The sequence below is a fragment of the Cherax quadricarinatus genome, chromosome 84 (genome assembly GCF_038502225.1).
Source record: "Cherax quadricarinatus isolate ZL_2023a chromosome 84, ASM3850222v1, whole genome shotgun sequence".
NCBI classification, from domain to species: domain Eukaryota; kingdom Metazoa; phylum Arthropoda; class Malacostraca; order Decapoda; family Parastacidae; genus Cherax; species Cherax quadricarinatus.
Genome location: NC_091375.1, coordinates 3,266,709 through 3,293,405, shown reverse-complemented (window position 1 = coordinate 3,293,405; position 26,697 = coordinate 3,266,709). Strand labels below are relative to the sequence as shown.

At 37.5% G+C, this 26,697-nt stretch overlaps 2 protein-coding genes across 8 annotated transcripts in view; one reads left to right on the top strand and one right to left on the bottom strand.

The window, feature by feature from the left end:
- The window catches only part of LOC128704241 (rootletin), a 504,072-nt gene that overhangs the window by 375,944 nt on the left and 101,431 nt on the right, over positions 1–26,697 (top strand). For all 6 annotated transcript variants that reach the window (XM_070102946.1, XM_070102947.1, XM_070102942.1 and 3 more), the window contains exons 9-15: positions 10,455–10,670; positions 13,854–14,045; positions 14,764–14,915; positions 15,709–15,817; positions 18,208–18,444; positions 18,978–19,166; positions 26,311–26,487. In XM_070102946.1, coding sequence (XP_069959047.1) covers positions 10,455–10,670; positions 13,854–14,045; positions 14,764–14,915; positions 15,709–15,817; positions 18,208–18,444; positions 18,978–19,166; positions 26,311–26,487 — 1,272 coding nt within the window. The remainder of the gene's footprint in view (positions 1–10,454; positions 10,671–13,853; positions 14,046–14,763; positions 14,916–15,708; positions 15,818–18,207; positions 18,445–18,977; positions 19,167–26,310; positions 26,488–26,697) is intronic.
- Positions 22,221–26,697, bottom strand: part of LOC138855181 (uncharacterized) — a 204,225-nt gene continuing 199,748 nt past the window's right edge. The window contains exon 5 of one of the 2 annotated variants that reach the window (XM_070102948.1): positions 22,221–22,856. In XM_070102948.1, the coding sequence (XP_069959049.1) occupies positions 22,698–22,856 (159 nt within the window). In that variant the 3' untranslated portion in view covers positions 22,221–22,697. The remainder of the gene's footprint in view (positions 22,857–26,697) is intronic. The other variant, XM_070102949.1, reaches the window with a different exon arrangement.

The following is a 26,697-nucleotide window of genomic DNA, read 5'->3' as shown; positions in this document are numbered from 1 at the left end:
AACTTAATCATATACAGTCCACGCAATTTTAATTTACCGCAGTAGCTGGTTTTAACATTATAATTATTAATTTAATGTCAGGGCTAGCTTTTTGTGAATGGTAGGGAGTGAGCATCGAGGGAGTTACAGTTAAGCAACCTGCTGTGACTTAAATCCCACTTAATCTCAACCAAATTACTTGCAGGTAATCAGGTAATGCCCTGTAAGCCTCCTGCAGGTGATTTGCTCACATAATAATTCACAAAAGATATGGAGGAGAGAAATTAAGAGGAGAAATGAGAGAAGCGCATATTTGGCAGGTTAAGTAAACAAATATTTGTTTTAACGTTAAGGAATTTGTTTAGGCTTTTATACGGCACAGATCACGTCCAGCTGAAGTAGCATCAACAACAGAGGCAGAAACAATAGCGGAAACCCCAGGAGTAACAGCGACATGGCCGTCAACAGCAACATCAGCAGCAGGAACAGCAGCTGTAGCAACAGGAAAATCAACTATATCAACAGCAACATATGCAGCAGCAATAATACAAGCAGCAAAAGACGCATCAGCAACAGATGCAGTGGTAATAATAGCAACAACAGCACCAGCAGCATAAACAACAGCACCAGCAGCATAAACAACAGCACTAGCAGCAGAAACCCTGCCAGCAGCAACAACAAAAGCACCAGCAATAACAGCATCATCAACAAAAGCTAAATATTTTCCTCCAGAGGGAACTCGTAAATTCTAAACTGTGTAAACACCTCGTGATCATATCATGTAATATTTGCTCTAACAATTTACCAGCACTCTCGCTGAGATTTTATTTCGCTTTTATTTGTGTATAGCCTTAAATGAACGCTCGCTGAGTGTAATAACAGAATGTTGCTCGAGTGGTTAAATGTTGAGGCTTTCCTCAGCTGATTGTTGTTGTTATGCGTCAGCCGATTGTTTTTATTCGTTATCTGATTGTTGTTGTTTTATACGTCAGCGGAGTCATTTTTATATATCAGCTGATTGTTATTGTTTTTATACGTCATCTGATTGTTGCCGTTGTGAGCATTTTACAGTATACTCCACTATTATTGTGTGAACATGATAATAGCATTAAAATTTAAATTATAGCATCTGAACTTAATAGCACTTTAAAATTATATTTGAACATGGTAGATAGCACTGTTCTAAATATATGAACGTGATAGACAGCACTTTAAAGTGAAAAAAAAAGACACTGGTCAGTCTGCTGAAGAGGACCTCGCATTGAGGCCTGATTATACTGTTACCTGCCCTCTGGTTTTCTGCATAGTTATAATTTCTACCTTCTGTTATATCTTCTGTTTAATTTTCTACCTCCTGTTATAATATCTGCCTTCTGCTTTAGTTCCTGTGCGTGATTTATGAATTTAGTCATGGAATTGTGTACTGTTAGTCATGGTATTGTGTACTGTTAGTCATGGTATTGTGTACTGTTAGTCATGGTATTGTGTACTGTTAGTCATGGTATTGTGTACTGTTAGTCATGGTATTGTGTACTGTTAGTCATGGTATTGTGTACTGTTAGTCATGGTATTGTGTACTGTTAGTCATGGAATTGTGTACTGTTAGTCATGGTATTGTGTACTGTTAGTCATGGTATTGTGTACTGTTAGTCATGGTATTGTGTACTGTTAGTCATGGTATTGTGTACTGTTAGTCATGGTATTGTGTACTGTTAGTCATGGTATTGTGTACTGTTAGTCATGGAATTGTGTACTGTTAGTCATGGTATTGTGTACTGTTAGTCATGGTATTGTGTACTGTTAGTCATGGTATTGTGTACTGTTAGTCATGGAATTGTGTACTGTTAGTCATGGTATTGTGTACTGTTAGTCATGGTATTGTGTACTGTTAGTCATGGTATTGTGTACTGTTAGTCATGGTATTGTGTACTGTTAGTCATGGTATTGTGTACTGTTAGTCATGGTATTGTGTACTGTTAGTCATGGTATTGTGTACTGTTAGTCATGGTATTGTGTACTGTTAGTCATGGTATTGTGTACTGTTAGTCATGGTATTGTGTACTGTTAGTCATGGTATTGTGTACTGTTAGTCATGGAATTGTGTACTGTTAGTCATGGTATTGTGTACTGTTAGTCATGGTATTGTGTACTGTTAGTCATGGTATTGTGTACTGTTAGTCATGGAATTGTGTACTGTTAGTCATGGTATTGTGTACTGTTAGTCATGGTATTGTGTACTGTTAGTCATGGTATTGTGTACTGTTAGTCATGGTATTGTGTACTGTTAGTCATGGAATTGTGTACTGTTAGTCATGGTATTGTGTACTGTTAGTCATGGTATTGTGTACTGTTAGTCATGGAATTGTGTACTGTTAGTCATGGTATTGTGTACTGTTAGTCATGGTATTGTGTACTGTTAGTCATGGTATTGTGTACTGTTAGTCATGGTATTGTGTACTGTTAGTCATGGTATTGTGTACTGTAAGTCATGGTATTGTGTACTGTTAGTCATGGTATTGTGTACTGTTAGTCATGGTATTGCGTACTGTTAGTCATGGTATTGTGTACTGTTAGTCATGGTATTGTGTACTGTTAGTCATGGTATTGTGTACTGTTAGTCATGGTATTGTGTACTGTTAGTCATGGTATTGTGTACTGTTAGTCATGGTATCGTGAAATTCATTCTTCTCCGTGTGATGCCGTTGTATTTTTGGTCAGTGTATAGTATAGTTTTGTTTATGTATTAAAGTGTAAATCCACGAGAACAGATAATTATTTATAAAGATATGTTTGTATTAACATGTGGCTAATTTGTGGGTCCTAATGTCAGTTCGTTGGAAGTGTAAAATAGAGCCAGTGAAAAGCAGGGGCACCATAAACACAATAAGAAAATAATTCGATGTCCGTAGTACAACACTCTTCAACCTGCTACCGGCAATCAAATATTTCTGGAACAAGTGTAGAAGTCTTCGAGAGGAAACTGGATCGTTACCCCACTAGATCAACCAGGCTGTGATGGTTATGTGGAGCAGCGAGCCAGCTGCAGCCTGGTTGACCAGGCAATCAACAGAGAAACATAGCAGTATGTCCCGGCTTACATTGTTTACCTTCTCTGAGAAGGCTCCTGTTTACGTGAGTGGGAGAAGGATCTTGTTTACGGTGAAAAGTAAGTGGAATACGTGAGGCTTGGTGTTTACTCCAGTTTTGTGAGGCTTGACCTCATAAAGAGCGGTTGTCACGCACACAGTGATGGTGTGGGGACCTTGCAAGGTGCACACCAGCTGGTGCACCCTGAGCTCTCTCTTATAAGGTGGTGGTAGCCGCCACCTCCAGCCTCAGTCTGTGCTCAGCTTTACTCATGCGCTCACCGGTCCCTCGGTACCGTCCTTTTTGTAACGTCTCTCCTATACTCCGTCCAAATGACGTACTGACCACGTCACTAGGACGAGCTTTTGTTGGCAAACCGTCTCACTATGTGTAGAGCTTTATCAGGCTTCACACGGAACAACACGTTATTAAAATGAGAGCTTACATTTCAGCGTGTTTCTTCTCTTCAGTGCCCTAGTGTGTCACTAATATTGTGTTGTTCTCTACCCTGTGTGTTGTCCTCCACCCCGTGTGTTAACCACCACCCCATGTGTTGTCCTCCAACCTGTGTGTTAACCACCACCCCGTGTGTTGGCCTCCAACCCGTGTCTCAGTCACCGTTGTGGTGTTATTCAGGTGTGGTGTCAGTTATGGTGCCAGGCTTCCCTGTGGGTACCACACGGCTTGGAAGTGTTACTGAACATAATGGTAAAAAGTATTTGATGGAACTACCGTGTCTCGTATGGTGCCACTGCCCATTATGGTGCTACGTCTCATGGTGCCAGTACTCAGTATGGTGCCACGTGATGTAACAGTACTCAGTATGGTGCTAATATTTATGATGGTGCCACCTCTCTATGGTGTTACTAGCAGTTACGGCAAGATCTCACAATAGTAATATAATTCACCTGTGACAGGTTATGCGTCATGGATATATCCTTGATATATATTATCTTTGATATCCTACTTGTTAAAATATATCATTTATAAGTATATCTTTGATATCCTACTTGACATATATCTTTGATATCCTACTTGCTAAAATATATCATTTATAAGTATATCTTTGATATCCTACTTGACATATATCTTTGATATCCTACTTAAAAATATCCTTAATAAATATCTTTTCGTATCCTACTTAAATATATCCTTGATATCCTTGGTGAATATATCTTTGATATCGTACTTGATATATCCTACTTGACAAATATGTTGATGCAGCGTCTTACACAGCTGAAATACTCTTATAACTACAGTGAGATGTAACACCATAATAATATATAAAAATGGTGAGGTATGGTGAGTATAATGCATAGTGAAGAGGTGTAGTAGTAGTATAGTATATAGTGAATGATTGTTGTCTTGTGTAATGTATTAATGCGGTGTCATCACCATCATAATATTATGCTTTGATAAGATCTTATAATTAAAATATGTTTCATTGTGCATTATCTTTGGTTCTGTGTGTGTGTGTGTGTGTGTGTGTGTGTGTGTGTGTGTGTGTGTGTGTGTGTGCGTGCGTGCGTGCGTGCGTGCGCGCGCGCAGCTGCGAAAGTAGTGCTGTGGCAAAAGTACTGTACACTTTGATGCAGAGTGCGCAGATTCTAATCTTGCTCTGGACTGAGAGATAATGTTATATATATATATATATATATATATATATATATATATATATATATATATATATATATATATATATATATATATATATATATTCTAGTTTTCCTTTGGCTTCGCTTTTTACCTCCTAGTGTGGCCACTTGTTATCCCTGCTCCTAGTACTAAGAAAATCTTCATCTCTTTCTTCATATCATTTTGTGACATGTGGTTATCATGTCTGCTATTTTCCTTCCATCAGTCGCCGTGGACAGCTCTATTGTTTTCAGTTTTATAGTAAATTTTTATTTTAGTTCCAATAGCTGTTTTGCACCTTTTCTGTCTTACCTGCCTCGTTATTTTTTAAGTGTAGGCAGTATGAAGCCGCTACATATTCCTTTATTTCTTAATATGTGTTATCAACAACTGTATGATTTCTCTATATAAAGTTGAAAGTTATTATATAGTTTGCTGGTCTGGTATAAGAGACAGTAGACAGAGCAGACAGACAGAATTGTTGAGGTAATGTTATTCGTTTGAACAGGAAAGAAAAAAATGTGGTGCGGTGTTTCAGGAAAGTCTTGGTAAGCTTTGAGTTATCAGTGTGTACCGACTCTGTTATGAGTGTTGAATTCTGAAGGAGTCTTTACCAGCTTAAGATTTGTAGTTAATATCAGGGCTGTGTTGCCAAACTGCCATGCTCGTCTTGCTTTCACCTTGTAATTGTACTTGTATGTGTAGTTATAACTGGAGTTATGTGACGTGTTCAACTCGTGTAGGTGATAGAATACAGAGTATTGTTGTGTTTTTTGTATGTGTGGCATCCTATAATCAAACCCTTGGCCTTTTTGGTTGTTAGATCTGTCACCAGCTACAAGTATGTGTGTGAAACAGAATTATATTATACACTAAACTGTGAATCGAAAACTGAAGACGTGAATTATTGTATACTGCAAAAACAGAACGTATGTGACGGCAGGTGTAGGTGGGAATATTACCAACAGTGTAACGTAACTCTCAACCACCTGAACTCTACTAACATATTACCATCTTTACTTGATCATTTAGGAGTTGATTAATGCTGTATGATTTTATGGGGATAGCAACACTTACAGTATTTATAAAACACTTTATACAAGTTACGTTGTGTGTGTGTGTATACTCGCCTATTTGTGGTTGCAGGGGTCGAGACAGCTCCTGGCCCCGCCTCTTCACTGACCGCTACTGGGTCCTCTCTCCCTGCTTCACGAGCTTTATCATACCTCGTCTTAAAACTATGTATAGTTCCTGCTTCCACTACATCATTTGCCAGACTATTCCACTTGCTGCCAACTCTATGGCTGAAGAAATACTTCCTAACATCCGTTTGACTCGTCTGAGTCTTCAACTTCCAATTGTGATCCCTTGTTTCTGTGTCCCATCTCTGGAACATGTGTGTGTGTGTGTGTGTGTGTGTGTGTGTGTGTGTGTGTGTGTGTGTGTAAATGATGCCTAGGCGTTTACTGGGCCACGGGGCGTTGACCCCTGGAACAGCCTCCAGGCCAGGATACTCGTATATAAACATTTATAGTTAAACGTGGTGTGTGTTGACCGTAGACTTTCACATACTTATTGCCCTTCCTTGTTTGTGATTAATTAATATTTCTTAATTGTAAGTAACCCAGTAATATTAGCCATAAGACGTATCACAGTATTGTTTAATTGTTGACACAATTGTTACATTGTTATTATCCACTATAAAACTGAACTATGTTTTATAGTAATTTCGGAAAAAATGCCTCTGAAAATAGAATATAGTTTGTTTTATAATTCTTGAGGTTTTTTATCTAGGAGGGGTATACAGTATTTGATGGAGCATTAAACCCATGTGGGTAACTTAGCGCCACTAATGTTGGCACTGTCTGTGGTAAGGTTGTTGCTGATAATGATACAAAGCAAAGTTCACACAAATAAAAAAGTTCATACAATATTAGATAAAATCCAAGCAGAGGTCCTACTGAGACTTCGTTAATGGTTCAAGTAGGACTGAAACGTGTCGTAAGTTCCCCTCTCCTGTGTGTGGATTATTTGTGTATTGTTCCAGTCAAGGCATTGTGCCTTTTTTTTATTATTTTCATAGATGTATTATCCCAGATGTATTCACTTATTTGTGGTTGTAGGAGTCGAAGCTGTTCCTGACTCCGCCTCTTCGTTGGCCGCTACTATGCTCACTTTCTCCTGATTTCGGGAACCCTATCATATCTGTTCTTAAAGCTATGTATGGATTCTGCCTCTACCACTTCATTGTCTAGGTCATTCCACATCCTGGCTCTAAGGCTAAAGCAGTATTTCCTGACATCCCTATGACTCGTCTGTGTACCTGAGACCTACCTCTCAAACTGGCTTGCTGACAGTTCCTCTCAGCATTTTACACTTTGTAATCTGGTCCTTCTGTCTTCTATTGTCGTAGTTTAGCTCCTCTAGCCTCTCCTCTTACTCTAGTGTCTGGGACTAGTCTCGCATCAAGCTTTTGCACTTTTTCCAGTTTAATTGCTTTATCAGATGCAGGTTCTATACTGGCTCTCCATACTTCAAGATTAGGTGTGACACGTGTCATGTATAGGGTCATGAATGTTTCCTTGTTGAGGCTTCTGAAAGTTATGATCCATATTGAGTCTACCTCTACAACTGGATTTTACGCTCATCATTTGGAATAAGTGTCTTAACAATGTTGGTTTCTGCATATCTGTAGTTTAGTACCTGTGACTATAGTGTATAATATAGACCTTTTTACTGGGTGAATATAGTCATTGTACACCTCTCTTGTGTGGCACTGTGACTATGCAGTCTATGTACACCTCTGTTGTGTGGTACTGTGTGACTATACAATGTACACCTCTGTTGTGTGGTACTGTGTGACTATACAGTGTACACCTCTGTTGTGTGGTACTGTGTGACTATACAGTGTACACCTCTGTTGTGTGGTACTGTGTGACCAGTGTGCACCTGTGTAAATTGTATCTTCCGTGACTATAGTTACAAAACAAGTAAATAATTCCATGATAAAGAAAGACAATTCTGCCAAATTCTTCAGCCAGGGCATTTAAAAATAACATATTAGGAAATCATATTTGATTGAAAATTAATTGGTACACAAGACATGTATAAAAGCAATCATGACAGCCTGATAGCTTGAACATATTCATAACAAAGCCAAGATAGACCAATGACATGAAGACAAAAACAGATATGTATCAAGCAGGAGGTGTCATACGTTGTATGACAATATTGCAGAGTTATGGACATTTTAATCATTTTTAAAGCACTGGTCTATTTAGATTTTAGATAATATAGTCAGTTTCCTACTTTGATAAATGATGGCATGTGTAGTGTTATACCTTGACTCTTGTGTTTGTTTGGTTACTTAGCAGGTGTGTGTGTGTACTCACCCAGTTGTGGTTGCAGGGGTCGAGTCACAGCTTCTGACCCCCCGCTTCACTGGCCACTACTGAGTCACTTTCCCTGCACCACAAGTTTTATCATACCTCTGCTTAAAGCTATGAATGGATCCTGCCTCTACTACATCGCTTCCCAGACTATTCCACTTCCTAACTACTCTGTGACTGAAGAAATACTTCCTAACATCCCTGTGATTCATCTGTGTCTTAACTTCCAACTGTGACCCCTTGTTGCTGTCTCATCTCTGGAACATTCTGTCTCTGTCCACCTTGTCAATTACTCTCAGTATTTTATATGTCGTTATCACATCCCCCCCTATCTCTCCTGTCTTCCAGTGTCGTCAGGTCGATTTCCCTTAACCTCTCCTCATAGGACAGACCCCTTAGCTCCGGTACTAGTCTTGTTGCAAACCTTTGCACTTTCTCTAGTTTCTATACGTGCTTGGCTAGATATGGATTCCAAACTGGTGTCGCATACTCCAATATGGGCCTAACGTACACAGTGTACAGGGTCCTGAACGATTCCTTATTAAGATGGCGGAATGCTGTTCTTAGGTTTGTTAGTCGCCCATATGCTGCAGCAGTTATTTGGTTGGTGCGTGCCTCTGGAGACGTGCTTGGTGTTATACTCGCCCCAAGATCTTTTTTCCTTGAGTGAGGTTTGTAGTCTCTGGCCCCCTAGACTGTACTCTGTCTGCGGTCTTCTCTGCCCTTCCCCAATGTTCATGACTTTGCACTTGGTGGGGTTTAACTCCAGGAGCCAAGTGTTGGACCAGGCCTGCAGCTTATCCAGATCCCTTTGTAGTTCTGCCTGGTCCTCGTCTGATTGAATTCTTCTCATCAACTTCACGTCATCTGCAAACAGGGACACTTCGGAGTTTATTCCTTCCATCATGTCATTCACAAATACCAGAAACAGCACCGGTTTTAGGACTGACCCCTGTGGAACCTTACTCGTGACAGGCGCCCACTCTGACACCTCGCCTCGTACCATGACTCGCTGCTGTCTTCCTGACGGGTATTCCCTGATCAATTGTAGTGCCTTCCCTGTTATCCCTGCCTGGTCCTCCAGCTTTTGCACTAATCTCTTGTGTGGAACTGTCAAATGCCTTCTTACAGTCCAAGAAAATGCAGTCTACCCACCCCTCTGTCTTACTGCTGCCACCCTGTCATAGAACTCCAGTAGGTTTGCCACACAGGATTTCCCATCCCTGAAACCATGTTGGCTGTTGTTGATAAGCTCATTTCTTTCTAGGTGCTCCACCACTCTTCTGATAATCTTCTCCATGACTTTGTATACTATACATGTCAGTGACACTGGTCTGTAGTTTAGTGCTTCTTGTCTGTCTCCTTTTTTAAAAATTGAGACTACATTTGCTGTCTTCCATACCTCAGGTAATCTCCGTTTCAATAGATGTGTTGAATATTGTTGTTAGGGGTACACATAGCACCTCCGCACCCTCTCTCAGGACCCATGGAGAGATGTTATCCGGCCCCATCACCTTTGAGGTGTCTAGCTCACTCAGCAGCGTCTTCACTTCTTCCTCAGTTGTATGTATTGTGTCCAACACTTGGTGGTGTACCCCACCTCTCTCTTTCTGGAGCCCCTTCTGTCTCCACTGTGAATACTTCTTTGAACCTGATGTTGAGTTCCTCACATACTTCTCAGTCGTTTCTTGTGATCTCTCCTCCTTCCTTCCTTAGCCTGATTACCTGGTTCTTGACTATTGTTTTCCTCCTGATGTGGCTGTACAACAGCTTCGGGGTCAGATATGGCTTTCGCTGCTATGTCATTTTCGTATTGCGTGTGTGTGTGTGTGTGTGTGTGTGTGTGTGTGTGTGTGTGTGTGTGTGTGTGTGTACTGACCTAGTTGTACTCACCTACTTGTGGTTGCAGGGGTCGATTCACAGCTGTGCTTGTGTTTGTGTGTACACACACTCGTGCATGCATTCATGCATGCATGCACACACTGAAGAAATACTTCCTAACATTCCTGTGACTTTAACTTTCAGTTTCTGGTCTTCTTGCTCTTTCCCGAAGCTTCATGACCTTGTATTTACTGGGGGAGGAGTTCAGTGAATACACTTGCAATTTGTCCAGAGCCTTTTGAAGCCTTTCCTTGTCCTCATCTGTTTTTATTCTCCTCATTAGTTTTACACCATTAGCAGACAGGAATACTCTATCTGATTTTAGCCAGCTTCCCAGGAGGCTAGTTAAATAACTTGGGTTTGATCCCCGGCTGGTTGTAATATGTTATTTGCTTTAAAACCACTTGTTTCTGTAGGTGCATTGAGTTTATATAAAATAATAATATTGTAGTGTTTGTAATTCTTGTTCTTGTGTGGTTACAGCAATTCAACAACTACTACATATCAGGACACAAAAATTTATTGGACTTGTGGCGTGAAATTGGATGTGTTAAGCGCACCTTCTCCGAGGTGAAAACCCTGACCTCCCGTGACCTGACCCAGCTGCGTGGTGATCTTGACCGCTGTGCCCATCTCTTGACCTCTGCCTGCCACTCGGCTCAGTCCAACATGAGTTTCATACCATCAGGAGGAGATAAGGTATTGTCAACTTCTCAAAATTTTGTGCTAGTGCTCATCTTAAACGTATTCTTCAAGGATGGGAAAGGGTGGGGGGGAGGGTTACCTTGATGCTTGTAAAGAGCTCTTGATCTGAGGAATTGGGTCTACCTTCCCCATCTTGAAATCAAATCTGATTGCCTTCCATTACCAATGTGCTGTATAACCCTGATAGGTGTAATGATTCCTCATCAGTACAATAATAATAATAATAATTGTGAGTTACTTTGAGTAAAATTCAAACAAAAAATTAGATTCTGGATGATTACACTGTAGAACAAAGAATATTGTGTTACCTAAATGTTTGTGTGATTTTAAACACGGGATAGTATTTCCCACAGTTCAAGGGACTGGTTTGAAATTTGTCTTCACTTTAAGTGGGTGATAATATACTGTAGATAGGGCTGGGCTTTGAAATTAGCTAACAGCTCTTAGCTTACAGATTCAGAGGTGTAAAAAATGGATTTACACTACAGTGAGTGTCTAAATGCACTGTACTTAACAGTTAACACCCCTCCTTCAGAGTACAGTCACTGTACTTCCCATCTCCAGGACTCAAGTCCAGCCTGCCAGTTTCCTTGAATCCCTTCATAAATGTTACCTTGCTCACACTCCAACAGCACATCAAGTGCTAAAAATTATTTGTCTCTATTTGCTCCTATCTAACATGCTCAAACATGCCTGCTGGAAGTCCAAGCCCCTCACACACACAACCTCCTCTACCCTCCCTCCAACCTTTCCTAGGCTGACCCCTATCCCGCCTTCCCTCTACTACAGATTTATACACTCTCAAAGTCATTCTATTTCATTCATCCTCTCTACCCTCTGAAGGAGGGGTGTTAACTGTAGTGTAAGCTTGCCTGTGGCAAGACAGTGATGGAGGGAATGATGAAGTTTTTCTTTTTCTTGGTGGGAAATGGCTGATGTGTTAATAAAAAACTTTAGTCTTGTAAGAGAGGACCAGGAGAGACATAACAGTAACATGCAGATACTCAGAGGATATAACAGAGTGAGCAGAAAGAAACTGTGTCACGGAAGTGGAAGAGGAATGACAGGGCAACAATTATTATTATTATTAACACACTGGCCGATTCCCACCAAGGCAGGGTAGCCCGAAAAAGAAAAACTTTCACCATCATTCACTCCATCATTGTCTTGCCAGAAGGGTGCTTTACACTACAGTTTTTAAACTGCAACATTAACACCCCTCCTTCAGAGTGCAGGCACTGTACTTCCCATCTCCAGGACTCAAGTCCGGGCTGCTGGTTTCCCTGAATCCCTTCATAAATGTTACTTTGCTCACACTCCAACAGCACGTCAAGTATTAAAAACCATTTGTCTCCATTCACTCCTATCAGGGCAACAACAGATGATAAAAACTTAGATGAGTCTTGGGAACAGAAAGTAATTATTAAGTGTCAGAGTAATAAGCAGAAGGGATGAACTGGAAGAGGAAATGGTGCAATTGTACTTCATACCTTTCAAGAGTAGGTATGATAGGGTCCAAAAGGCCAAAAACTAGTAATGCTGGCCAGTTTGATGTTGAGAGGTGAGGCCTACAGCTGAGGCTTAGTCCCCACAAACATACGTAATTACAAAGTGCAACATAGTGGGTACAAGGGTTGCTGCTGCCTCTGATATTTTTCTAATTCATGTACACAGATGATGCATTGGGTGGGGGTTGAACCCATGGCAAAGCCACTGTGTTAACCACTTGGCCAGCTAGTTGAGTCGTTAACACACTGGCCTGTGAATTTTAGGATTCATTTACCATGGCTTCAAGCCCCACCCATTCTGTGATTTGTTTGCAATTGTGTTATTATGATTTTGAGTCACGTATACAGTAGTAGGTTGGTAGACAGCAACCACCCAGGGAAGTACTACCGTCCTGCCAGATGACTGTGAAACAAAAACCTGTAACTGTTTTGCATGATGGTAGGATTGCTGGTTTCTTTTTCTGTCTCATAAACATGCTAGATAACAGGGATATCTTGCTACTCCAACTTACGCTTTGGTCACACTTCACAGACATGCACATGCATATATATATACATACATCTAGGTTTTTCTCCTTTTTCTAAATAGCTCTTGTTCTTCTTTATTTCTTCTATTGTCCATGGGGAAGTGGAAAAGAATCTTTCCTCCGTAAGCCATGCGTATCGTATGAGGCGACTAAAATGCCGGGAGCAATGGGCTAGTAACCCCTTCTCCTGTAGACATTTACTAAAAAAGAGAAGAAGAAAAATTAATACTTGACGTGCTGTTGGAGTGTGAGCAAAGTAACATTTATGAAGGGATTCAGGGAAACCGGCAGGCCGGACTTGAGTCCTGGAGATGGGAAGTACAGTGCCTGCACTCTGAAGGAGGGGTGTTAATGTTGCAGTTTAAAAACTGTAGTGTAAAGCACCCTTCTGGCAAGACAGTGATGGAGTGAATGATGGTGAAAGTTTTTCTTTTTCGGGCCACCCTGCCTTGGTGGGAATCGGCCAGTGTGATAATAAAAAAAAAAAATATATACAGTTGTGTAAATTATTTCCCAATAATAAAAAAAAATTCCTGTAATATATTTGCATATTTTAAATTTGTATGCAAGATAAAAATGACTAAAATCCTACAAGATTTAAATAGATTAAGCACCTTTACATCGATGTAAAATGAGGTTATATAACGAAGATGAGTGACAGGTCCCATGAAGTTATTTATTGTGACCAAACTCTAAGAACATCTGATTTATAACTCCTGGAATAATTATAAATTATCACCAGAAAGTTATATGTGCTGTATGCAATCATGAGAGATTCCTATGTAATATTGATCAACTTTAAGATAACTTTTACATATGTTGATGCTGATAGGTTTATGGAGATATACTTCGATTTTTGTACTGTATGTGAGTGTGATATTTGTCATATATTGATGCACATATAAAAAATACTACATTACACTCATTTTCTCAGCTCCATATCCAGATGTTTTAAAAGATTCATGTATAACCATTTAGGATTTTCAGAACCATTCTGATATTACTGTCTTCTTACTTCTATTTGTGAATAATAATCATTGTTACTGTAATTGTAATGCTATTTTCCCAGTATACTTACACAGTATAGACATTTTATGTGCACATGAGGTGCTGTGTAACTTTTATTATTCTGCTCCAAACAGGACGATTATGTCGTCAGCAACCCCTCTGACCTATGGGGTCGCATTCAAGAATGCGAGAGGTCACAAATGCGGGCAGAAGCAGAGAAAAACTCACTCAAAGAGAAGATCAGTGAACTCAACTCAAGAATATCAGAGCTCAACACCAACTTGAGAAGCAAGGAACGCACAATTCAAGATCTCAACAGAAAGCTGGTGCGTATAAACTACGTAATACATGTACTGTACATTAACTTCACATTAGGATAAGACTTAGATAAGATTTGTTTGGATTTTTAACCCAGAGGGTTAGCCACCCAGGATAACCCAAATTAATGTTCTAACAAATAGTCATCCGTATTCATTGCCAAATTTCAAAAGTACTTTACAATACAGTGAACACAGTGAAAACTATGTAAAATGATATACAGTGGCACCTTGAATTTCAAACAGCTCCCAGCTCGAACAATTATGTAAGCGTATTTTTTTAAGTGCTTTTGTAAGTATATTTTTGGGAGTCTGAAACGGACTAATCTAATTTACATTATTCTTTATGGGAACAGATTCGTTTGGTAATGGCACTCGAACAGCCTTCTAGAACGAATTAAGGCCAAAATTCAAGGTACCAATGTATACGAGTGGTACACAGTATGTACCAACAAGACGAATAATTAAACGCATGCAACATCTGGGCATCTTCAATTTGTAGATGTTTTGCCATCCAGTGGCTTTATCAATATAGTAATATAGTACAAGAACATAATGTGAAGACTGTAGAAGTATACACAAGAGACGAGGTAACAAGTCCTTCAGCCTACAAATTACAGATACCCAGATGTTGCACATGTGTCTAATTCTTCATCTTGTTGATATATATACCATTAATATGCAACATTTTAATGTGTCCATGCACTATTTTTGTTTGCTTTCCAAGGATGAAGGTATGACGGAAGCAGAGGTTCAGGAGACACTGAAGGAGAAGGTGCGCACATTGGAATCATACATGGTTGAAATCGCGCAGACGGTTATCAAGGACTCTGAACAGAGTACCAGTGATGCTGATGCCAAGGCTCCTTCTGCTTTTAGGTATAGAACTTCATCTCTTGCCATCTACTGTATAAAATAATTTTTTTGTTAGTGTTGAATTTTAGTTAAAAAAAAAAATGAGTATTAACATAGTCTTCTAATAATTTCATACTTGATTTGTTTTTGCAACCAATTACATTACAAGCAGGAGTTGGTAATATTGTTATGAATTAATTTTTCTGTTGCAAATATATAATAATATTTAACCAGAATATTATATAAAAATTATTGTAACAATAAAACATTTTTTGTAAAAGTTTAATGTAAAAATAAAAAAAAAATTTTGAAAATTGTTTATAAAGGTTTTTCAGAACTACTAGGGACTCGGTGCTGGATTCTAAAATAACAGGAAGAAGTCAGTCATATTTTTTCCAAGGGTTATAAGGTGTTTAGTTTTGGGATTACATCTTTCCTACATTCTAAGAAAAGCCCCTTGTTGCGCCAGGCATTTTGAATATGCTATGACTAGTACTTACAAGCTTCTTAATACATGTACAAGCATGTGAATGAGGATTACAGCTAGTAATTTAATTTTTGTGGGACAGTTCAGTGTGAATAATATCTGCTCATAAAGTGTATTAGAGTACAATGGTGAGGTAGGATTTTATTTTTCTCAGCAGAAGTTTAGAGAAGGGTGATCATAAAGTTAACATTGTTTAACTTTTATGCAATCAGAATGGTTCTGTCTTCCTTTATCGTCAGTTCTGTATATGGTGTAATTCATGACAATAATGAGAACCCTAAATACTAAAACACATTTAATATTGTAACTATCTGATGACTGTATCTGCAGAATTGTTCGAGACACAGAGCAAGGAGTAGCGCCTGACTTACCCCAGAGCACTGTCTCTGCAGTTCGCACAGCGCTATCTAACCGCCATGTTCAAATCCACGAATTGCAGGTTTGTGTTAGTGTAGCATTATTCCCCAAGCACTGTATGATAGCACAGAATGGGTCTTAACACTCGATGTGCGCAGTATTATAAACAATCTGGGACCACTTAGTACCTTGTGGGAGCACCAGTTCAATTGAGCACCAGCTAGAACAAATAGCATGGCAAACATTAGGGATTCACTCGTGCCATGTTGTATTAACACTCCCCTTTTAAGAGGAAAGTGATGGGGACCCAGAGTTTAGTGGCTTCGAGATGGATGTGACCACAAGTGGTTGAGGAAATATAAAAAATCTCGATAATAGCCCATATGCAACATTTGTGCAGCATCCTTTCATTTCTGATACCACTGGTAGTGTCATCCTGCCAGAATGTCCTATGCCCTAAGAAAAGAGAAACGATTCTGGAATGTGTGTAATACATGTTTAGCAGGCCAAGTGGTTGGCTGGCCGGGTGGCTGACTGGCCTGGTAGCTGATTGACTTTGGCCGTCTCTACCTCTGCCTGTCTGTCTGTATTGATCTCTGCCTGTCTCTGTATCTCTGTCTCTGTTTATCTCTGTCTCTACCTCACAGATGTACATAAATAGTTATTATACATATTGTAAATTACCTAGGATAACCCAAAAAATCCAGACAAAGTGCTATACTGTGCTTGTAATTTTTTTTTTTTTTTTTTTTTTATATAAACAAGTCGGCCGTCTCCTACCGAGGCAGGATGACCAAAAAAGAAAAAATCCTCAAAAAGAAAATACTTTCATCATCATTCAACACTATCACCTCACTCGTACATAATCACTGTTTTTGCAGAGGTGCCCAGAGCACAACAGTTTAGAAGCATATACGTATGAAGATATACATGTACAACATATCCCTCCAACTGCCAGTATCCCAATAATAAGCATGACTGGCAAGTAATACCATTTCACTTGTTCAGGAATCTGACGTGACTCTGCATCGTGTGTAACACCTGTTAGTTCATGAGTGGCTCTGAGACAGAGAGACAAGCAGACAGAGAAACAGGAGGACAGAAACACAGGCCGAGAGAAAGACAGATAAGCAGAGACAGAGCTAGTCAGACAAATAAACAGACAGGCAAACAGATAGACATGTTTATGTGTAACAGTAAAAACAAACAAAGCCAAGGCAGTGCACTGTCAGTGTCACTCACTGCTGCACTGTCAGCAATAAAGTGAACTCGTCTTACATAGTGCTGTTTTAAGGAGTTTCATATATACTCCAGCATGTCTAAAACATTGCTTGGACATATAAATACTATGTACGTATATATTTCTAGACAATTGTTGGTGACTTAGGTAGGTGAAAATGTTCACCTGTTAGTGTGTTTGTGACTATTTGAGTACTATTTTAGTACCTAATATTAGTGTCAGAACAAACATTGGCTATGAAATCACAAGAACTACTACAATTTATAATTATTCTTCTTTCGACACACCGGCCGTATCCCACTGAGGCGGGGTGGCCTAAAAGGAAAAACAAAAGTTTCTCCTTTTACATTTAGCAGTATGTACAGGAGAAGGGGTTACTAGCCCCTTGCTCCTGGCATTTTAGCCGCCTCTTACAACACGCATGGCTTACGGAGGAAGAATTCTGTTCCACTTCCCCATGGAGGTAAGAGGAAATAAACAAGAACAAGAACTAGAAAGAAAATAGAAGAAAACCCAGAGAGGTGTGTATATATATATATGCTTGTACATGTATGTGTAGTGTGACCTAAGTGTAAGTAGAAGGAGCAAGACTTACCTGAAATCTTGCATGTGTGAGACAGAAAAAAAAGACACCAGCAATCCTACCATCGTGTAAAACAATTACAGGCTTCCGTTTTACACTCACTTGGCAGGACGGTAGTACCTCCCTGGGCGGTTGCTGTCTACCAACCTACTACCTAGACAATTTGTAATTATCAGAACAAAAAAATTATATAAATTAAAAAAAAATGAGAAAAAAGGTATATTGGCAACACTTCAGCAAGTGGCAGGACTCTATGTTGCTGTCAGGTGAGCATCCAGTGCCAACTTTGCGGTCTTATATCTCGGTAAGTACTGATCCTAATTTTTTTTTTTTCCAAAATATTTGGAGCACTGGCAGTGAAAACGTAGATCTACGTTTGGACAGTTTAAGGGTTAATTGTTGTCCCCTTGCTCATTCCTAGTCCTTCTGCCTATTAGTCCTTTTGCACATTCCTAGTCTGCTTGCTCATACCTAGTCCTCTTGCTCATTACTATTATTATTTCTCATTCCTAGTAATCTTCCTCATTCTTATTCCTTGTGCTCATTCCTAATCTGCTTGCATATTTCTTGCTTATTTTTATTATAATTTTAACAATGCCAGTTATACAGAAGTAGCAAGTAACAAATTTGTTTTTCATTGTGTGTTTAGCTCAAGTTAACATCATCAAAAGATCAGCTGGCTTCCCTTCGTAAGCAGTATGAAAGTGCAGAAGCAGCTCAACGCGGGCTGGAGGCCACAATCGGTGAACTTCGCGATGAAATGGAGTCAATTTCCCGGCAGAAAGATGAAGTATCTAGGGAGAAGGACAGGCTCACTGAAGATTTAGATGCAATTGTTGCAGAAAAGAGTGGTTTGGAGAAAGCCAAACAAACTTTAAAATCTCAGGTTAGCATATTTTACGCTGTGTAATGGTGAAAATAATTGCAGATTTTCATTGTGAAGTGCAAAATTGGAATACTAGTGTTCCTCAACTTACAATGGGGTTATGTTCCGATGAACCCATTGTAAGGCGAAAATAAATGATATGCTAAATAAATAAGTAAATAAATAACTGTCACTGAATAAGTAAATAAATACTTACTGTAACTAATTAAATGCCAGTATTTAAAAGTAAAAAAAAGGTGTACAAGTTATGGACATGTCACCTTCATCGCCAAAGTAATTGCTCTTCTACCATCATAAAGTCGAAATATCATAAGTTGAACCATCGTAAGTTGAGGAACATAAGTATTTGAATACTTATTAAAATCTAATGTGAGCCATAAGAATGATTATTTAAATTATTATTATATTCCATGTTGCTTAACTCATGTGATGCACAAGGAGTGGTGGAGGCTCAGTCCTCCCTCTGATGAGTGAGAGATAGATGCTTTTCTATTTGTACTCGTATAGGCTAATAACTATTTAAAACATACCAGTTGGAGACTGCCAAGGAAGAAACAGAACGCCGTAACCGTCAGTTGTCAGAACTGGAGAAAGAGAAGGCAGCACTTGGTGAAGAGAGAGCATACCTCAACTCCAAGCTTACCAAGGAGAAGGAAGAAGCACAAAAGCACATGCACACCATAACTGTTCTCAATTCTGAGCTTTCTAGCGTCCAGCAGCAGGTACTGTTTTAGCTTAGATATTTCTCTTGATACCAATCAGCATAGTTTAAAGAAATATTTGTGTAGAAATTATTTGTACAGGTAATTTAATATTGCATGTTACTTCCAAATTAGTAGGAAATCATCAGTGCAGCTAATTGGTATTATTATGGCTCAGAAAATCGTAATAACGCGATTGCAAACAAACCACAGAATGGGTGGGCTTGAACTCGTGGCAAGTGAGTCCTAAAACTCCAGGCCAGTGTGTAAGCCACTTGTATGCCAGCTGGCTGAGTGGCTTACACAGTGACTTGGAGCTTTAGGACTCGCTTGCCATGGGTTCAAACCCCACCCATACCATGGTTTGTATCGTCAGGAATGTGTTCATGTTCAATTTAATGCAGTTACTCAAATTTTATACCTGTGCATCTGTTGTTCTTTTTTAGCAGAGCCAGTCAAATGATCCAAACTGCCTTGAAATTAGAGCTTACTGAAAAATATCTTGTGCATTGATAGATATAATTTGTTGTCAATTTACACGATATTCAAACTTAATTTAACCAAAACTAACTTAGCAACCTTACCTAATTTTGCTAAGATTAGCATACCATAGTTTAACGTAATCCTATCCAAGCATAGGTCAGCCTAATTTTGTTTGTTATTCTTCATTATTAATGAAGTATAGATTACGTAATTATGTTCAGAATGATTTTTGCAGTTCTTGCAATGATGGATTTTGACTTTGCTTATGTGTAAAATTATTGTTGCTTTATTAGCCAAGATTGTGCACTGTTTAAAAGCACAACATTAACATGCATTTTCATAAATATTACAGTAAACATTTGAGTAACAGTCATTAAGGATTTAATCTAATATGTGAAATAATTGTTACTTTTGAATTTTAATTACAAAATTTCCATTTTCATTGGAAATCATGGTTATCTGCCAGTAAAAAGCAAAAGATGTCATCTATCATTTTCATAATGATTAGTATGAATAAATTTGAATGATGTGTTGCATATCCACTTCACAGTAGACTCAAAAGTGCACATTAACTTTTAATTTGCTAGCAACACTCATCTTATTTGCCATACAATCATTCACTTATCAATAAATGACTAATAATTTAGAAGGAATAAATTCCATTCATTATTATATAGCTTTTACACAGTAAGCTTTCATTAACATTATGAATTTGTATATCTTCACTCTTTCTAGGTAGTAGACGAGTTGTCCTCAGTAATCCATGGAAACACTGCCATGGGAAAACATGCTCACATACTGTTGATAATTCTTCTCTCTCCCCTTATTAACATTGGTCTTCATTCTGAATTCTTATACTTCATATGCACCAGACAGTATTATTTTTCATTTCTATATCCCTTATTGCCTTGTTTTGTCTTGCCCAAAATTTTCCACTTTGTTAGCACTTTTCAACTTTTATATACCTAATAAAGCATCTCTTGTTCTTTTTGTACACTTACAGTACTTTTTCATGCCAGCATGTGGTAAATGCCTCCAATTATATACTAGCCAAATTTCTTTGCTAATTACAATATAGTAAATATGTTCAATGTCAGTTGTTGTATCAGCATCACTTGATGGTGTCATGCTCACTAGCTGAAAGATACAGCAAAAAAAGTTGTATATAATCACTCTGACTTAAAAAATATATATGGCATAGATAAATATCTAACAGTTTTTTTTTTTTTTTTTTTTTTTAAGATTTTGTCCGGTAGGCAAGTGATCCCTTTTTTTTGTACTTAACCTTCATTTCTACAAATTTTTATACGGCTAACAACAATTTAAATTATATAAATGGCTATTTAAAAATTATAATATTGTTATTTGTTCTCCTTGATTTATTATATGTAACTACAGTATTTTATCTTATAATATTTGATACCACACCACAAAAAAAATGAACTGATAATGAACTAAATGTAAAAAATCAGTATTTTATAACAGTGAGCTGTACCATTATAATTTTCTCAAATAATATATACAAGCCTCTTAATTTGTGTAATGTTGATACTCTACAACATTAAGCATCATCTAAGTCATTCCCTTTCAAAAATGACTATTTAATGATTTAGAAGTAATGAATTCCATTCATTATTGTTGAACTTTAACACAGTTGAAGAGTTTCGATGCTAAAAACGGTATTAGTGAAAATGTTAAATAATTTTCATCTATGCCAATTGTCACTGATAAATACGAGTCAGTTTCACCAGATTTGAAAAGTCACAAACCCTGAAATGGGAAATACTGAGTATGCAGATGTACTGAACTGACTTGTGTATTCTAATTAAGCTGTGTATTACGTATTTTGTACAATACAAATTAAAATTTGACTTTTCCTGGGATGAAATTCACAAGTGAAAGTAACTTTTCCTCAAGCTATGTTACTCAGTATAAGCACATGTGTTTTTGCTTTCTCGAGCATTGGTGTAGAAATATGCTAGTATATCTTGGACAAGAGTAATGCTCAGTGTATAATTACTGAGCATATACTTGAAATGTCTTTGCATTTATCCCATTGCTCTATGAATTCTGTGCTGATAATAAGATTTTTATAAATATTCTCTATCTTATCTATCATGTAGCTCCCACCTTCAAAAGGCTACCACTGCACATCTTGGTAAAAAATGTATGTTTCTGTATATGACACGTATTTAGAAGCCACAGTATCGTATTTATTCTGCCTCTCGCTCAATAATTGCTCTACTTCATCTTGAATGCAATTTCTCTTAAGTAATGTCACTTCATTACACATCTTTAACTATTCCTTCTAAACTTGGACAAAGGAAAGCCATAAGGTAAAGCATTTCTATAATCACACGTTTTGCCTAGAAAGTCAGTAAGAATGGAAGTGATTGATGAGATTACATTTGAAATTTCTGGCAAGAATTCTAGACCTTGGGGACTAAGGACTGTATGCAAGAAGCACACTCGAATCAAATGATGTACTCAAACTAAATGGAAAGTACAACATGCAGAGATCATGATTTGTAATGGATTATAATAAAACACATTACTGCGTAGAGTAGGAGAGATAGGCAGTTTAGTAATAGATACAAAAAATTTAATGATTCTCCCCATTAAACTGTACCTGCTTATAAAACCTGGCTTAAGAACACTAAAGATTAAATTTTCTTAAATAAAAACTTTTTGTAAAAATACAGCATTGTAGTTACATTAACATAAATTCAATCAAATCTGAGATTTACATACAGAAATAATTTAACAAATTTATTCATGAAATTACCCAAGTGCCCATCATGCATACAGAATTAGATCTCACAGAATAGTTTAATTTTGTGTCTGTGCATATTTAGTGGAGTGTTGGTTAACCAACAGTAAATGGATATCCTTATGCATGTGTTTGTGGAAAATTTGTGTGTAAAATGTTTCTTCTATATCCTCCACTTCTTGACTCCCAAAACAAAGAGAAAGTTAGGTGACGTTGCAGTCTGTTCTGAGCCATCACACTAGACAACAATGGTTTCTAAATAATTTTGGTATTCTGAATTCAAATTTGAACTTAGGCTCTTAACACACAGTTTCTGTGAAATAGAACCCTAAGGTGAATAATTTCACCAAGACATAGCCATCATTTAGAAGATATAGGGAATCCTGATGATCAGCTGGATGGTGGATTACTGCTGGACACTGTTGCAGGAGAGTGATGCTCAGCACAAGTGAAAAAGTCTGAAAAATGTGATAAAAATATGTTTAACTGTTTAGAAATTTCTATTATTTTTATTCATATGTATAATACATAAATTTATTTTAAGAAAGATTAGTTTTGTCATTACATGCACCACACTTAATATCTGTGCGTAATATAATGCCTTTAATTGTTAGCCGGACCCGAGTCCTGGAAATGGGAGGTACAATGCCTGCACTTCAAAGGAAGGGTTTGGGATATTGGCTGTTTGGAGGGATGTCTAAGCTGTCATATTTGAGCACCTCTGCAAAGACAGTGATTATGTATGAGTAATGGTGAAAATGTTGAATGATATTGATGAAAGTTTTTTCTTTCTTTGTCGGTTACCCTGCCTCGGTGGGAAATGACCAACATGTTAAAAAAAAAAAATTGTTAGGTTACATATATCATATGGTTCTTTGACCCTAACCCTTAAACTGTCCAAACGTAGATCTACGTTCACATGAGTAGCGCTCCAACCTTTATTTTCCCCATTTGAAAGCATGCAAGAAACGTAGATCTATGTTCAGAGCCCCCCCCCTCCGCCCCCAAGTGAACGTAGATCTACGTTTGAACAGTTTAAGGGTTAAATATCCAAAATATTGATCCTAAGATTTCATAAAAAGCTCATGTGATTAAGACTGAAGAAACTCAGCTTTGTCATCAGCACATCAAAATTAGCTTAAACCAATCAGTTTGGTTTTTGAACTGGATGAAAGGTTAAATTTTGTTGGCTAGTGTTATCAAGTTGAGGATGGATCAAAACGTCTTCTGATTTCTCCTCCAGTTTGTGAGTTACTTGTGTATTGTAACTTTTATTCATAAAGAAATAATAGTTTCCTGAAACTGGTTTCATATTAAAGAGCTATAAGAAATTTACATTAATAAAAAGATTATCATTAAAGTAAATGAATCTAATGGTTATAAACATGACTATAAAATTTCAAGGGGTGGATTGGTAAGCCAGCAGAAGGCTTCAGTCAGATAACCAAAAGCTCCACCTGAAGGACATCATATGACTAAGACCCACATTAAGACACACTTGTCCTGGTTCTTGACAAACCTTACCCAACCTAAAGAGAGAGAGGTCATACCTCTTAACATACTAAAGATCAGTTTAAATTAAAATATTGCACCAGTGGGATGTCCATTTATATGTTGGAAGACTAATTTCCCTCTTTAATTAAACACATTTTTGATAGATTTGCAAATGTTTATTGGTGCTTTTGTTTGGATATTTCTTGCCTGATTATTTTCTAAGGGATATTCATGTTAAAATTATTTTTTTATTTTTATTTGCTTACCTGAAATTCAGCATTTTAATTTTATTTTGTCTGTGTGCATTGCACTTTAGTGTGTCTTCCAAATGTAACATGCAGATCAAATTACAGCATTGTGAAAGATAAAACATTTTTTAATGGAATCAAATTTAGTGCCTCTATTTAATGTGAGCAAAATAGGAGTGCTTGTGGATCAGTACACATTTGTACTGAGTATAAATATAAGATTAGTTTAATGCCATGTGTAAAACTCAGAAATATTTTATGCATTATCAGAATGCTAATAAACCAAATGATTTTAAGTATAAAAGATAATTTGAGCACCTCTTGTGAGAATTTTCCCTTGGGATTTAAACATTAAAGACCATTTGGTGGAAGTGTGGGAGTGAAGGGGATATCATAGCCCCCTCACTCTTCCTCCCTGTTGAAAGTTTTCTCCTTGCCTCTCTTCGTGGGTATCAAACCTGATTACCTCCCATTTCCCAGGTATTATGTGACCAAGTTTAGCACTTCCTCTGGTTAACACAGTGAAGTTAAATTAAAGTGGAAGAAATTTGATTATTTTTATATTTCAGCAGATATACTTGCATGGTGAACTAAACCAAACACACATGCAGTGTTATGGCAAAGTAAATCAACCACTAACCCATTGTTATGATCTTTGCTTAGTAATATAGGTTTAGGCAGAAGGTTGAGCACATTATCCTTTAAAAAAAGTTTTAGAAAGAGGGAAGTATGATGAATGGAAGAAGAGCAGAGAGATAAATACAGGTCCACCCCTTTATAAGGAAATAGATGCATTCCTGACTTATGGGGTGTAAAGTATACCTGTTACATGTAAAACCTAGGGATTTGTTTGAATACTTAGCAAATGCCACATTTCTTGACTACTGTTTACCCCCAAAAAAATGAGCTTATCATATATGTACCAAATGATCATTTACAAAAGCCATTATCCTCCTCCCTTTCAGTGTAGCCCCTCACTCCACCACTGACCAATCAGCCTGTCTATATAAAACATCTGGAACCATCCCTGATTTGAAACCATGTATCTCATTTGGGGTTCCATTTTTTAGCAGCAAATGACATTCCATGAAAATCTACATGGGTTTTTGGTATAATCCTTTTATTAAATATTGCACCATCAGATATCCACTGAAGCTGCTTCAAAAACATGTAACTATCATAGTTTCAGTGCTTTGTTATGTAACTTTGAATGGTACTCTGAGAATTTGATTCCATTTCATTACTGTTGTACAGTATTTTGTAAATTTTCCAGTGTGAGCAACAGGATTTTGGGATTTTTTTTAGACTGGTGTTGTTTTGTATAGTATTATACATGTTTTGCCATACTTTTTTTAATAATAAATTTTTTATGCTTTAAAGCTACCGGTGATTTTTATGTGTGTACTGTATATACGTACATATGATTCTGATCATTTTGTATTAGTGTGAAATTTATTGCTGCCCTCGTAGATGTGTCATGAAATTGGATGGTAATTCTCTCTGCAAGAAATACATGATTATTTTGAAATTTTCAGATATTTTTTTTACTATTTTGGTCTTCTAAGGCTATGTACAAGGAATATTTATATTGAATAAATACGCTTACCACTTCAAAACAATTTGCTTTTAGCAGCTTAATTTTGAGAGATTTAAATTTCCAAAATCCATAATTTGTGGGTGGCATGGTTGAAGAGCTGACGTTTTCTTCATGTACCACCTTACTTTCAGTTTAACAATTCAGCAGATGGGATTTAAAAAAAAAAAAGTGTATTTCATGCTGAGGGAGGATTTATTTATATTTCTAAGCTATTTGTCTTCATATTATTTGCAGTATATAGATTTTGTTAATGATTTTTCTATGTTGTGGTTTGTGAAAAGCTGTAAGGAAGAGTTATGTTTTAAGCACATTGTTGTTTGTCTATGTTAAGAAAAAAAATATTAGGAAATATTTTTAGAATTCTCAAATAAGATATACACTGTGTTACTCCTGTGAGGAGTATATTTCTCTCCTAATTGAACACATTTTTGATGATGTGTTATCCAAAATATGAAGGCTAATGCTGTATTAATACAATTTAATATTGTAGGTGGTTGTAGGTAACAAATAATTCTGAAAGTCAACATATTATGTTAACTTCTCCTTTCTCTCATTTGTCTTATCTGTTTTCAGGTTACTGTTTTGTCTGAATCACTGGGAAAGGTTCGGGCAGCAGAGGAAAGGTTGGACCAAGAAAAAGATGAGCTACGGGACCAAATTCGAGCAATGGAACGGCAACGGACAGAGCTGGAAGCTAAACTGGCTCACTCCCTCCGTCAGGAGACTGACCTGAGGGAGGCCCTCGAGAAGGTAAGTCAGAATTCTCTTTCCTCGTTGAGTTTTGTTGTACAGAGTAAGTTCTGCAGAACCATGCATATAACGTGAAAATTTATGTGATGAAACCGTCATTAATCTTTTTCATTAATGTTTATCTTCTCATTTGTTTAGATTTACGAAGAGATAAGTATATGAAACTCTGACATTAAACTCGCTCATTTGTGTTTGATAAATATTTAATTT